General features: G+C 42.1%; 1 protein-coding gene across 3 annotated transcripts in view; it reads left to right on the forward strand.

The window, feature by feature from the left end:
* Positions 1–4,772: 4,772 nt before the first annotated feature.
* The window catches only part of LOC121956605 (adenylate cyclase type 9-like), a 36,545-nt gene continuing 28,555 nt past the window's right edge, over positions 4,773–12,762 (forward strand). For all 3 annotated transcript variants that reach the window (XM_042504913.1, XM_042504914.1, XM_042504915.1), the window contains exon 1: positions 4,773–6,919. In XM_042504913.1, the coding sequence (XP_042360847.1) occupies positions 5,107–6,919 (1,813 nt within the window). In that variant the 5' untranslated portion in view covers positions 4,773–5,106. The remainder of the gene's footprint in view (positions 6,920–12,762) is intronic.

Raw genomic sequence — 12,762 nt, forward strand, 5'->3', positions numbered from 1 at the left:
TGACTTAAACCTGCATGTGTGAGAGTATTTTCACTCTCTCTCAAGCATTATCTTGCATAAATTCTGACGAGACTGCAAATGGGAAATAAAGTTGTGAAGTAGTCAAACACTAGAACAGTCTTCATGCATAAATCAAAACTTGTTTGTGTAAAAAACTCACATTTTTTCATGCATTGTCATTGCATTATGGACATGCTTCCATGCTTCATGAATTCATTTTTATTGCCAAAAACCCATCTTTGAGTTTTTAGACACAGAAAACAGACATATGTGTTTGCATCAACAAATACACATATCATAGATAATAAACATGTAGCTTAGACATATACAGTGCACAACCACATGCACACAGGCCCATGCACATATTGAATACTGTATTGTGTCTTCAGTATAAAATCATCCCTCTTTTTAAACTTTTGTACCTACAGAGTAAATTATGTGCTTTGAAACTGCAGTTCTGCGGAAACAAGTTTTATTACTGTGCTGTCTGACCCCAAAACTCAGCACTCTAAATCACACTCTAAACCAAATGTGAAGGAAATCTTTTCATTCCTTTCACAAAGGCCATGCTTTTTGTTCATGCATGCAGGTGGATTACAAAGAGGCGTCCGCAGTCCCTCATGGGGATCCTCTCAATATACTGTTTGATTGTGAAGCCACAGTTCTGACTACCAAGGGCTGATGTTTAATATCTCCATCAAGCTGTGGAATAGAGAATGAAGCATTGAAGGGGCTGTTCAACCCAAAATCAAAAACACTTTTTACCTCTTACCTGTAGTGCTTCTTGTTAGATTGTTTTGGTGTGAGTTGCCACGTATGGAAATATTGGCTGTAGAGATGTGTGCCTTCTCTCAAGTATGAAAGAACTATAAGGCACTAGACTTGTGATACTCAAATATATATATATATATATGAAATGTAAAGCAATGTCTCTTTCTTGAATTCACGACCTAGTTACTCAAGAAAATCCACAAACCATGTTGTGAGCAGTTTCGTGAAGGAAACTAATTCCTGTCTTCCAGACTACATCTGCCAACCAAATCACAATGCAGAAGGAAGCATGCAACTACTGATGGAGGGTATACTGGTGTAGTTCAGCGGAAAGGAAATAGTTCCTACATTGAACTGCTAAAACAAGGTCTGTGGACTATCTCAGGTAAGTGGGTCATAGTTTATGGAAAGAGGCATTGCTGTTGATATTTTTAAATGTAGCAGATTTTTTGGCGCTTTGAGCACCACAAGCCGAGTGCAATCTAGTTCCATTATATTTAAGAAAGGGCAGACATCGCTGCAGATGATATTTACGACACATCTAAGCAATCTAAACTGTCCCTGGTAATCTGTCCCTGTTCTTCAGGTTCTACTAGACTGTGCTGCACATATAGTAGGATTATATTGTGTCATCCTTTAAAAGTCTGGGTTTTTTTTTTATTTTAATAATCATGAGCGTGCAGAAATATTACAGTGTGGAACTGGATTTACTGTGTCTTTATGTGCTGACTTATTTAATTCAATGTCTTTATCCCTCATAATAATTTAATATAAATCCAATCTTACATATAGAGTTAGCATAGAGCAGTTAAGTGACCTTGTATTTAAGGCCACTTTGTCTTATTTGGCTTCAGTAAAACACTAATTATATTCCTCTTAATTTTTTCTCAGCTGTCCTCCCAAGGCAGATGTTTACAACCATATAAAATAAAGCAATTTATTCTAGATATAGAGGGCACAATGGTGTGGAAAAAAACAAGAAGGTGGTGGGGCTTTGTCGTTGAATTAAAGGTGGAGGACTGCGCTCATTGCGGTTAAAAAAAAAAAAAAAAGAAACGTCCCCACCCTTCTGTAAAATACGTGCTCGTTACCTTTCAGTCTTTTTCTTTCCACCAAGCGCGTGCACGTAGGCCTACCTAGACTGTACCCCCCCCTGCCATCAATAATCAACCCTTCCTCCAAACACAGACAGAGGCGTGAAGTCAACGGTAGCCACCAAAACGGAAGCAAAGACACGTTTTTTCAAAAAATAATAAATTACATTGATTTTTTTTTTTTTTTTTTAAATCAACTTTGGGGTTGAGGCTCACATGTCAGAGCATTTACAGCCATATGAGTCAAACAGTAAGGAAAATTGAAACCTATTTGTCATAGTTTGGCAGTTTAATTGTCAGCTTATTCGGGCATGGCCTCAGAAATAGATAATGGCTGTTTTTCTTTTTAGGCAAATGTTTAGCTTCATTTTAACTATTTGAGAGGTGCCACTGTGCAGCAGGTGGGATATTTCCCCCAGCTAAAAAAAACAAATCAATAAAAATCCCCAAAATGCTCTAAAACCTTCAAATGTCCTAAAATCTTGGAAAGGGGCTGCTGTGACTGGCCCTTGGCCTCCTGTCATTTTACAGAAGTGCCCCCCAAACAATTTAAGTTGAGTATCATGCCCTACAACATATATAAAATTAAGTTGCATATTTAACTGGGACTATGGTAATGTGTAAGGTGGCCTAAATTGTCATGAGTAAACATACTTTAATATAGTGCATACAATACTAAGCCATTAAAATAATAATTATTGACAGGTTCATATATTTATACATCATGGATCTTTTGATCTATGATGTATGAATGTATAAATGATTCATTTGATAAAGATTAATGATTAAAAGTTAGCCTACATCAATGTTGTCTACTAAATTAAATGTTTTTGTTGTAGTTGTCGATTGTTTTACAAATAGGCTGATTTATCTTTGTTAATATGATGTTGGAGTCATATAAATGGGAGAATATATATATATATAAATTTACTTAAAAATATATATATATATCAAACAATAATTTGCTTGTGCTCATACTGTGACTTTGAGAACCCTGTTTGGGTCAGAGACCTCTGTTGAAGATACATGCTTTATTTTGAAGACAAATAATTAGGCTGTATGCCATCTTTATCTCCAGTTTGAAGCTGCAGGTGAATGCCCAGTAGGGATGATACCAATTAATTGCAGATTGATTAATCAGTGGTTAATAATTGATTCATACATGAAATTAAATCAATCGAATTGAAATCAATCGAATGTTAAAAGTTTATGCAACACGCTGCTGTGAGCTTTGATTGAGGAAAACACATTTGTTATTGTTTTAAATAAACCAAGTTTTTATGTTTTTTTCAAATAATGATTAAACAATTAATAGATCGTTAATTTTTTTTTTTTATACCAACAATCGACTAAGGAAAGTACATACAATTTGCAACCCTAGTTCAAATGAGTTTTTATGTGCCATGAAATACATAAGGGTTTTATTTTGAAAGGAAAAGGGCGGAAATCACCTCTATTTTGTTTTGGGGCTTTCACACATCACCAGCATACACACACACACATACATACTACTCGCGGCTGGAAGGCTGTCAGCGCACAGAAGATGGTGGCGGCTGCGGCCACTGCGTTGCCCACCGCGCCTGGATAGCGCACAACCTTTCATGCAGGTGTCGACGCTGCTGCAGCGCGCAGATAGCGGCAAGATAACGGGGATAAGATCATCTCTCTGTGGACGATGCAGGGACTGGAGAGGCTGGAAGATGCAGCAGTCCTCAGCTCCTTATGTATGTCTTGGATTTAAGGGGAAGTGTGTGGAGGTATGAAGATATTCTCTTGTGTATCCCGTGCAATTCAATTAAAGTGGCTGGGTGAGCGCAGCACTCAACGTTGACCTGTGGGACTCTCGGTGTGGGGGACGTGGAGCGGAGGTGGAGACCTTTTAATTAGCCCGACTCTCTCCGGGCTTTCGTCGTCTGCCATTTAGAGGGGGGAGACCGAGCTGCCGTGGGCAAAGTTTACTTCAGAGAAAAGGAGAGACTGGACGATACTTCATGTAGTCTGCTCAAGGCTGCATTTTTCCCTCAGCTGTCCGGGTGTTTATACAGCCAGGAACCGGCATGGTCACAATATTTAGACAGTTTTCTCGGGGTGCACTCAGACGATGAATTGGCGACATTTGTTGTGACTGGATACCAAAGCAATACTGATCAACACTGATCCGACTGGTTGGTGCATTGGAGGAGCGTGTTTGCACACCAGTCACTGACAGCTAAGCTCTTGCAATAAAACTCGAGTATTTTCTGCGCACCACGTCTCATGCATTTGTGTCCTGCAGACCTCCGTGCACACGATCCCCTGTGGGTTTTGGAGACGCAGCGGTGGCGGAGACTCCCGAGCAGAAAGTCAGGAAAGGACGGGGCTCAGTCCACGGAGATAGTCGCGATTAGGCCCTGCAGCAAGGAGCGTATGGGTATAAATAAAAGCCCTGATGGCAGGTTTTTGCGCCCTCGCTCCCGTTACCTAAAGTTGATCTGCGTCTTAAAATTAAATGCTGGCCTTTTCGATCAAGATTGCAATCTGCAGAGTGAAAGCAAACACTGACAACGATGTGCTCTGGGTGAAGTTTTGCTTAGACCTGCAAACAAAAACGTGGTGAAGCTGAGGAGTTCGGCATATTATGCTACTGGATATCCCCACTGGAACAGAGTGGATAATGGACATGCACCAATAATGATAGTATATTGACTGCAGCGGGCACTTCATGAAAACACTCAATAACACTTTTAACTGGATCTGATATTCCACACCTATTCTCAACTTATCAATAACCCCTATTTCTGCACTTTTGTGTTTTTGTTTTTCAACCTCTCCTTTACCAACATTATTTTGTAATTTTCTGAGTTTTCCCAAACACCTCTCCAATGAGTGAAACTGTGTGTTAGGCAGCTGAGTGGACTTGGACAGGATCAGAGCAAGCAGTGAGTAAACCTTGCAGTCTCAAGTGTGTCAAAACAGACAGGAACGTAGAGGAATGCAGGGATTGACGTCAAGAGCTGCAGTAATGAACTATTCAAAATCTTTGGAAGGTCTGCTGGTGTTTTCTACAGCCGCCACACTGCTAACTAAGTGGAATTTTCTCTGAAAGGCTTTTTTATGTACTCTCCTTTTCCCATGTTTTAGAGTTAACAGTCATTGCTCTAATTGTTATACTGCAGCCCCATACTTTGCCTTAAAAATCTGTCTTCAACATAACCATCCTGTCCACATAGGTTTTGACTTTTTGATAGATTGAAAAAGCAACATGGCATCCCCGCAACATCAACAACTGCTGCCTCACAACACAGAAGTAAACTGTGACTCAAGTGGAGATGGAGGCGTCTCAGTGCGGATTGGCAGTAGTGTCAAACACAAGCATGTAGGCGGACCGCTGGGTTCAATCGGGGGAGGCTTCATGGGGGGATCCAAGCACTGCAAGTACAGCATTTCCTCCAGCTGCAGCTCTGGGGAGTCTGGAGCCAGGAGGCCGGTGGTCAAGAGCTTTCGTTCACAGAAGAAGATGCCTCAGCTTTTTGAGAGATCTGCGGGTCATTTCTGGGACCCAAAATTTGACTCTTCGATCCTGGAGGAAGCCTGTAGAGAACGATGCTTCCCTCAGACGCAGCGCCGCTTCCGTTATGTGCTCTTTTACCTGATTGCCGCTGCCCTCCTCTGGGGATTGTATTTTGCTGCCAACCCTACCCGCTGTGACAGGACTGCCTTTCTCCTTCCCACTGCGTCCTTCCTCCTCTTCTGCCTCCTTCTCTTCCTCTTAACTTTTACTAAGCTCTACTCTCGCTGCTACAACCAAGCATCTCTGCTGCTCATCATTGTAACCTTCACCCTGACCCTGGCCCCTCAGATCCAGACATCAAGTTTTAGAGATCCGGAGAGTCCCACACCTGCACTTGATGTGGAGGAGTTCAGTGGCATGGGACCCACATACAACCTGTCCTATGACAAGCTTGTGGGAGGTAGCACCTGGTCCCTTTGTCTGTCTCCTGTAGGCACATTCTCCCTCTGCATTGAAGTTCTTCTGTTGCTTTACAGCGTTCTCCATATTCGTCTCTATGCTTCTGTCCTGCTCGGGTTTCTCTACTCTGTCTTTTTTGAGAGTTTGGGCTGGCTGCACCTGACTCAGGCAGGGGATAACTGGAGCATAGCCTCTCAATCAGACTGGGATACATTGTGTTGGCTTGGCCCAGCTAAAGCTCTGCTCCACCTCTGTGCCCACGCCATTGGCATCCACCTCTTCATCATGTCAGAGGTGCGGTCACGCAGCACCTTCCTTAAAGTGGGACAAGCTATCATGCATGGCAAAGATCTGGAGGTGGAGAAAGCCTTGAAGGAGCGAATGATCCACTCCGTCATGCCCAGAATCGTTGCAGATGAACTGATGAAGCAGGGTGACGAGGAGATAGGGGATGGTTCTGTTAAAAGATACTCCACCAGCGGTGCGGCAGCTGCCATCTCTAGCCCGAAAAACAATAAACGCAAGAAAACCTCCATCCCTCGAGGCCAGATTATCTTTAGACCCTTCAACATGAAACGCATGGAGCCTGTTAGTATTCTCTTTGCAGACATTGTGGGTTTCACAAAAATGTCTGCTAACAAATCTGCTCATGCCCTTGTTGGGCTTCTTAATGACTTATTTGGACGTTTTGATCGGCTTTGTGAGCTCACTGGCTGTGAAAAGATCAGTACTCTGGGAGACTGTTACTATTGTGTGGCTGGTTGCCCTGAACCCAGACCAGACCACGCCTATTGCTGCGTGGAGATGGGCCTGGGCATGATCCAGGCTATTGAACAGTTCTGCCAGGAGAAGAGGGAGATGGTCAACATGAGGGTGGGTGTCCACACTGGCACTGTACTGTGTGGCATCCTGGGCATGAAACGCTTCAAGTTTGATGTTTGGTCAAATGATGTCAACCTGGCCAATCTAATGGAGCAGCTGGGGGTGGCTGGGAAGGTCCATCTATCAGAGGCGACTGCAAACTTTCTGGATGACCGCTACCAACATGAAGACGGACAAGTCATTGAGAGAATAGGACAGAGTGTGGTGGCTGATCAGCTTAAAGGTAGGTGATGTAATGAGTTGAATTGCTGTTAGGCTTGAGTAGTATGCAATATTTAATATCTTCCTTAAATTTCTCTGGGGTGAAATTATTGCTTGTTTTATATTTAGTTTGCGGTATGAAAAAAAGGTTTTTTGTTGAATTCCTAAAAAGAATAATACAAGTAGATCAGCAGTTGTTGCTACAGATTGGCTGCAACAGTGAAACGTATCGCTGCAATTATTCCCCAAAGTACCCAGGTGCTTTTTAGGTGCTTAAGTCAATGTCCTGTATTGCCTTATTCCAGAATATCTGTAGTTCACCCCCCCAGGTGAATCAGAACAGTGGCAGGGGAGCATTTGCATTGCATTGGTCAAGGTCGACTCTGGGTTTTAGCATCATGTGCCCGGCACAGATGGGCTGGCAAGAGTTTGGTTCTGTTACTGTACAAGTGTCCTCTGTGTTGTTTGTTTTATATGACTGTATCACAGACAGATGCCATATTCTGTTCTTTCCCATCCTCTCTTCCACCATGTCTCTGCCTATTCTTTGTTCTCTTGTTCAATTACATTGCCTTCCAGACGTCCTCAATGTGTCCTGTTCTCTTAACCTCGCGTTGAACCCCAGGGATTGCTTTACAACTTAATGCAACCGTCACCTTCTCTAATAGAGATTTGCCTGCAGCTTCATCTTCACCCCTCTATCTTGTCCTCTCTCTTCCTTGCCTCTAAACTGCTTGACTGCAGCTTTTTATTTGATACATTTATGCAAATCGCCCCAGTGTAACCAAATGTTGGCTTAATGGCTCTTTTCATCATTCAAGGCCCGCTGATCCATTATCAGCCTGTGGAAGTGAAGTGACAGTGTCTGACTAAGGTAGTGCAGATGGTGTTCATCTGCCCTTTTGAATTGCATTTCAGGTTTATTTTTGTTTCAATAGATGCTGAATGTGCTTCCTTGGAGGCTGCACGTCAGGTTTTGTGCAGAGCATTTAAGGCATGGACTGGTAGTTCATACACATTTGCAATTCAAGTGCACACATTAATACGTTGTGTGCACAAACTATCAAAAAATGTTCTACCTTGCAGGATGCTGAACAGATTTCCATTATTTTGGCTGGGAAATCAGTGCTGTGCTCTGTCAAGGAACAAGATGGAGCGAAAGCGGCTCTTGTTTACCAGCCTGCAGACCTGATTTATGGGCCTGCATTTTCCCCTCATCTCTTAGATTAATGGGTGACTACCACTCATCCCTTTGTCCTTTTTAATTGTGAGGATAAATGTGTTTCCCATAGTCACCCAACCTCAGCTCCTCCTCTTTCTCCTTGACTCCTTTTCTTGCCTCCATCGCGTATTGAGTTCCCCTCTTAAGATTTATCCTCTCCCTCTAGATACGTTGTGCCAGTGAGAGAGCTGGCTGTCAGGAAAGAGTTTTGCTCCTGTGCTGTAAAATTCCCTCCACTGTCTGGTTCAGTCTGTGTAAATCACTTGGGTACCATTGCAGCCAGGCATAGATCCTGGCCGGGTCTGGTCCCTGTTGCCTGACGCAGAAGTAAATTGCTCTGACCATGGCACTGATGGCTGTGCAGCTGTCTTATATATATATATTTGATGTCCTTTTTAAGTCAGTTTGATATTGTGCTTTCTCACAAATAGTTTTTGGCATACAAGTGGTTTTACAGTTACACTATAACTTAGGGCTGAGGCCACAGAGTCAGGTTTTTATCTCATCCTGTAGGAAGACATTTTTAAAAGTTTATGCTGTCTTATTTAAAACTTACCACTGTAATTATAAGCTATTTCTGGTTCATTGTGGCAGAGGTTCACATGGGGTGCAGCCATGTGTGGTAGGCTGATTGTTGCAGCTGCGTCCTGTTGGCTCCTCAGCACTGACACGAGGCCTGTGGTTTTAGCAGCTAATGGAGATGTTGTGGCTCGGTTTACATCCCACCGGGATGATATCTGGTGTTTGAGGTTGAGTAACAGCTAAGGAAGGTTTAAATACATTGCAGATAGCTTTGAGCTCTGACTTATGATCATTTTCATTACAGCTTAATCTGAATTTCTGATTAATTCAAAAATTGTTTACGCTGTAGAAATAGTGCCAGGTACGTGTCTTCAGATTAATTGTTTTGTCCGACCAACTGTCCAGAACCCAAAAATATTTTATTTACAAGGATATGAGCACTGAGAAAAACTGGAAAACCTCCCGTTTGAAAAGCTAGAACTAGTGAATGTTTGGTATTTTGGCCGGATAGATGATTAAAAAGATTTAATCAATATTAAATTTGGTGATTCATAGCCTGATGATTAAGTAATTTACCATTTCAGCACGAGTTAAATAATAACAAAAAATATCTACAGCTCGTTTGTCCTTATTAATGAATATGCTGATTATTCTGTCAAATAACTGATTAATCTATAAAATGTCAAAAAAACAACAAAAAAAGCTCATTACAGTTTGATCAAGCACAGTCTTCAGATATAGTGTTCGTCCAAATAACATTACGAAATGCAAAGATACTCAATTTACAACAACTTTAAACAGAGAGGGAAACAAACTCACTGAGATTCAGGAACCAGGCATATTTAGATATATTTGCTTTTAAAATAATTAAAAACATATCAATTATCAAAATAGTTGCTGATTGAGTTTCTGTCAGTTGAGTAATAAATTACATTCAGCTCTAGTTCCTGACATTTACAGGATTTGATGATAAATCAATTAATACAGGATATGATTGGCAGAATAATCAATTAGTTGCAGCCTTATCTCATTTGATGATACTGAGATGATCTGAACAGTGCAGCCCACGAGGCTCTCTGTACAAGAGAGTTGGTGTATTTGTCCCTATAAGGGGCTGCACATTGTGCATTTTCCTTTCTGGAAATGGAAGCTATATTTGGCACCGCTTCCCTGGAAAGTACCTGTCCTTCCTTTTGTGCTTAATGCAGAATGATGGCACCTGCAGAAGATTATCCCTTCAGAGGAGACTGTCACTGTGGCCTTATTATCTTTCTGCTGGTGACAGAACCACCACAGAGAGCCAGAGATGCTTCTTCTCTCCTTCAAGTAGCCTTTGTTTCCAGGGGAAATGAAATTGTTTACGCCCTGGTGTTGCCTAAGGATTGTTGCAGTAAGATCTGAGATCTAGTTATTATTGTGTTTTCCTCTCACGCATGTGTGGAACCTACATGCTAGTTGGCTGTAGTCTTTGCAGTGTGTTCAAGTGCAACTTTTTAGCCGAGGCACATATGATGTGAGGCAAAGCAAAGTTGGCTTTTATTGCCACTAGTTCTTTGATGTCGATTTAAATCTGGTTTGTGTATTTTGAATGACGAAAACAGACGATTCCACCGTCTGATGTGTTTTTTACTCTCAAACAGGTTATGTGCAAGTTGGCTGTTGGCTGTAGTCTTTGCGGTGTGTTCAAGTGCAACTGTTTGACTGAGACTCTGGCAACGTGAGGCTTTACAACAGTCGGCCTTCTTCACCATTTGTTCTTTGATTTCAGTTTGTGTGTCTGGGCCTTCACTTTCAATAGAAGACACATGACTCTAAATAAATCATATGGTTGCTCCTTTGATGTGTAAATTAGCAATTGTTTGCTAACAAGCTTGCCATATTAACCTAAAAATGACGGCATGTCATTGCTGTGTTCACAGCTCGTTTTCAGTGCTCACACGTGGACAAAAGAATTAGTTAATGCAGATTCATCTTCTACTTTTTAGAATTTCCTGTTTTGTATCTGTCCTTCCTCTCTCCTGCTGTGAATCTTCCAGGCTAGTGCTATACCTCATTATGAATGAGTGAATAAAAAATATGAGAAATGAACCATATGATCACTAGTTGCTCCACTTTGACCACCTTTGATCGAAAGAACATTTAAATAAATGACAGCTTCTGACAGCTTTTGCGTATAATTGCACAGCCCCTTTCAACCAATACTTGTTAAATACTGGGTAACCATCAGTTCTAGGTAAGGAACATTCTCAGTATCCATTTGAAATTATGAGCATTATGAGCATGACCTTTTCCAACTTAACCGCCGACCAAAGCTGTGCCGGCTGCTGCGTACAGTATATCCCCTCGCAACCTGCTCTCTTCTCTGCTCGCCCTGCAGGAGATTTCTAATGAAGCAAGACTGGGTAATCTGCTTGGCTAAAGTGATTAATGTTAGTAATTCTCCATCATCATATCTTCCTACACTAGCCTGGTGTTATCCCGATCCCAAACACATCAGCCGCCCGCCAGCCAGCCGTCTATATCACAGCAAATTATATTGATTGCCTATAATGAGGCTGTCATGGCTGTGTTTATTTATGATGAGGCAACAAGAGAGCTTTTTAATGTCATGTGGATATCAAAGAGAATCAACCAAGGCCAGCAGTTGTGCTGGCTTTAAAACAGAAGATCATTTGTATTCTGGTCCACAATATTAATTTGTCCCGATTCCTTGTCCACCTTTAAATCTTCAGAACAATAATTGATTAGCTACATTAGGATTGATTTGAGTACAGAGCAGCAAATGGTCCTTGTGATAAATGTTCTGTGTCCCTTCACTCCGGCCCTATTACTTCGAGCCTGCAGCAGGTATTGGTTATCGTGAGAGCCATTTGTGCTTTTGGGAGGCTCGCATGAACACACACACACATTCGCAGTCACACAACCCTTACTCTGTGAAAGCTATTCCATAGGGTTGTAGTGTCAATCAGCAAAGTATAGTATTTGCCTGAGGCTCTGTGGAGAATTATGGCAGCTACCTGCGACCTTGAAAACGATTAATGAGGCTGGTTTTGAGGTTACACTTAAAGACGCAGGGAAGGGGAAATGAAGGCAAGAAAGATGTAGACAGTGAAGGTAGGCCAACTGCTCTAAACTGTGGTCCATTTCTGCCCACTGAGACTCAGCTTTGTTCTGATAGGTGTTTGCACTAAAGAGCAGAACCGCAGGAGCATTGCCTTACCACTATTACATTAAGCTTCCATGTAACTGGACCTCCTTCTCTGCTTGTGTGAACCACAAGCAGAGAAGGAGAGGTTGTACACACTTAAGCCTCTGGATTTCACATCTAAGGGCCCTGATACATCAAGCCCAACAGTCAGCCATCTGTCAGTGTTGGGCTGTCAGTGAGGGTCTGTCACCTTAGTTTTAGAGGTGTATCTCAAACGTCAGCATGGCAGTTAATTGTGCCACCAAAAAGTATAGCTTTAGCCTACAACACACAGTGTTGCAGTGGGAAAAAAACGATATTGAATAAAGTACTCTATTGGTGTCAGTATCACTTTAAAGGTACTGGTATTGGTAGTGGTATTTTAATTTTTTAAGTGATACCCAGCCTTTCTTACTAGTGCACGAAATCTGTCCTGTCAGTTTTCCGGTTATTTCCAGTGTCCTTCTTTGAGTGATGAATACAGACTACCACTGCCTGCTGGTATGGAGAGTTATTTCCTCTCACGCTGGCACTGAAAAAAGGTGCTAGCTGGTCATTGGCTGTAGTCTTTGTGTTGTGTTCAAGTGCGAGTTTTCGTCTGAGACACAGGCAACGTGAGGCGATGCAACAGTTGGCCTTCATTGCCACGAGTTCTGTGATATCGGTTTGGTGTGTCTGGGCCTTAAAGTGCTGTGTGTGCTGTCAGTCTACACTCTGCTGTACTTGACAAAAAGTTAAATGGTTTGGCTTTTTCACTCTTAATATATACACAGCTGTTTTCCCCCCTGCCAACAAATCAAATACCTGGCATAATTTCGTCTAGACTCCTGAGTCCAAATCAGTATGCAGACACAGCATTCAGCCCTACAGTAGAAAGACAGGAGGGGGTCGATAGTGGAGTGGAGTGGCTTACTACAAGGAGAGGGTAAGGAGG

The sequence above is a fragment of the Plectropomus leopardus genome, chromosome 17 (assembly GCF_008729295.1).
Source record: "Plectropomus leopardus isolate mb chromosome 17, YSFRI_Pleo_2.0, whole genome shotgun sequence".
Classification (NCBI taxonomy): Eukaryota; Metazoa; Chordata; class Actinopteri; order Perciformes; family Serranidae; genus Plectropomus; species Plectropomus leopardus.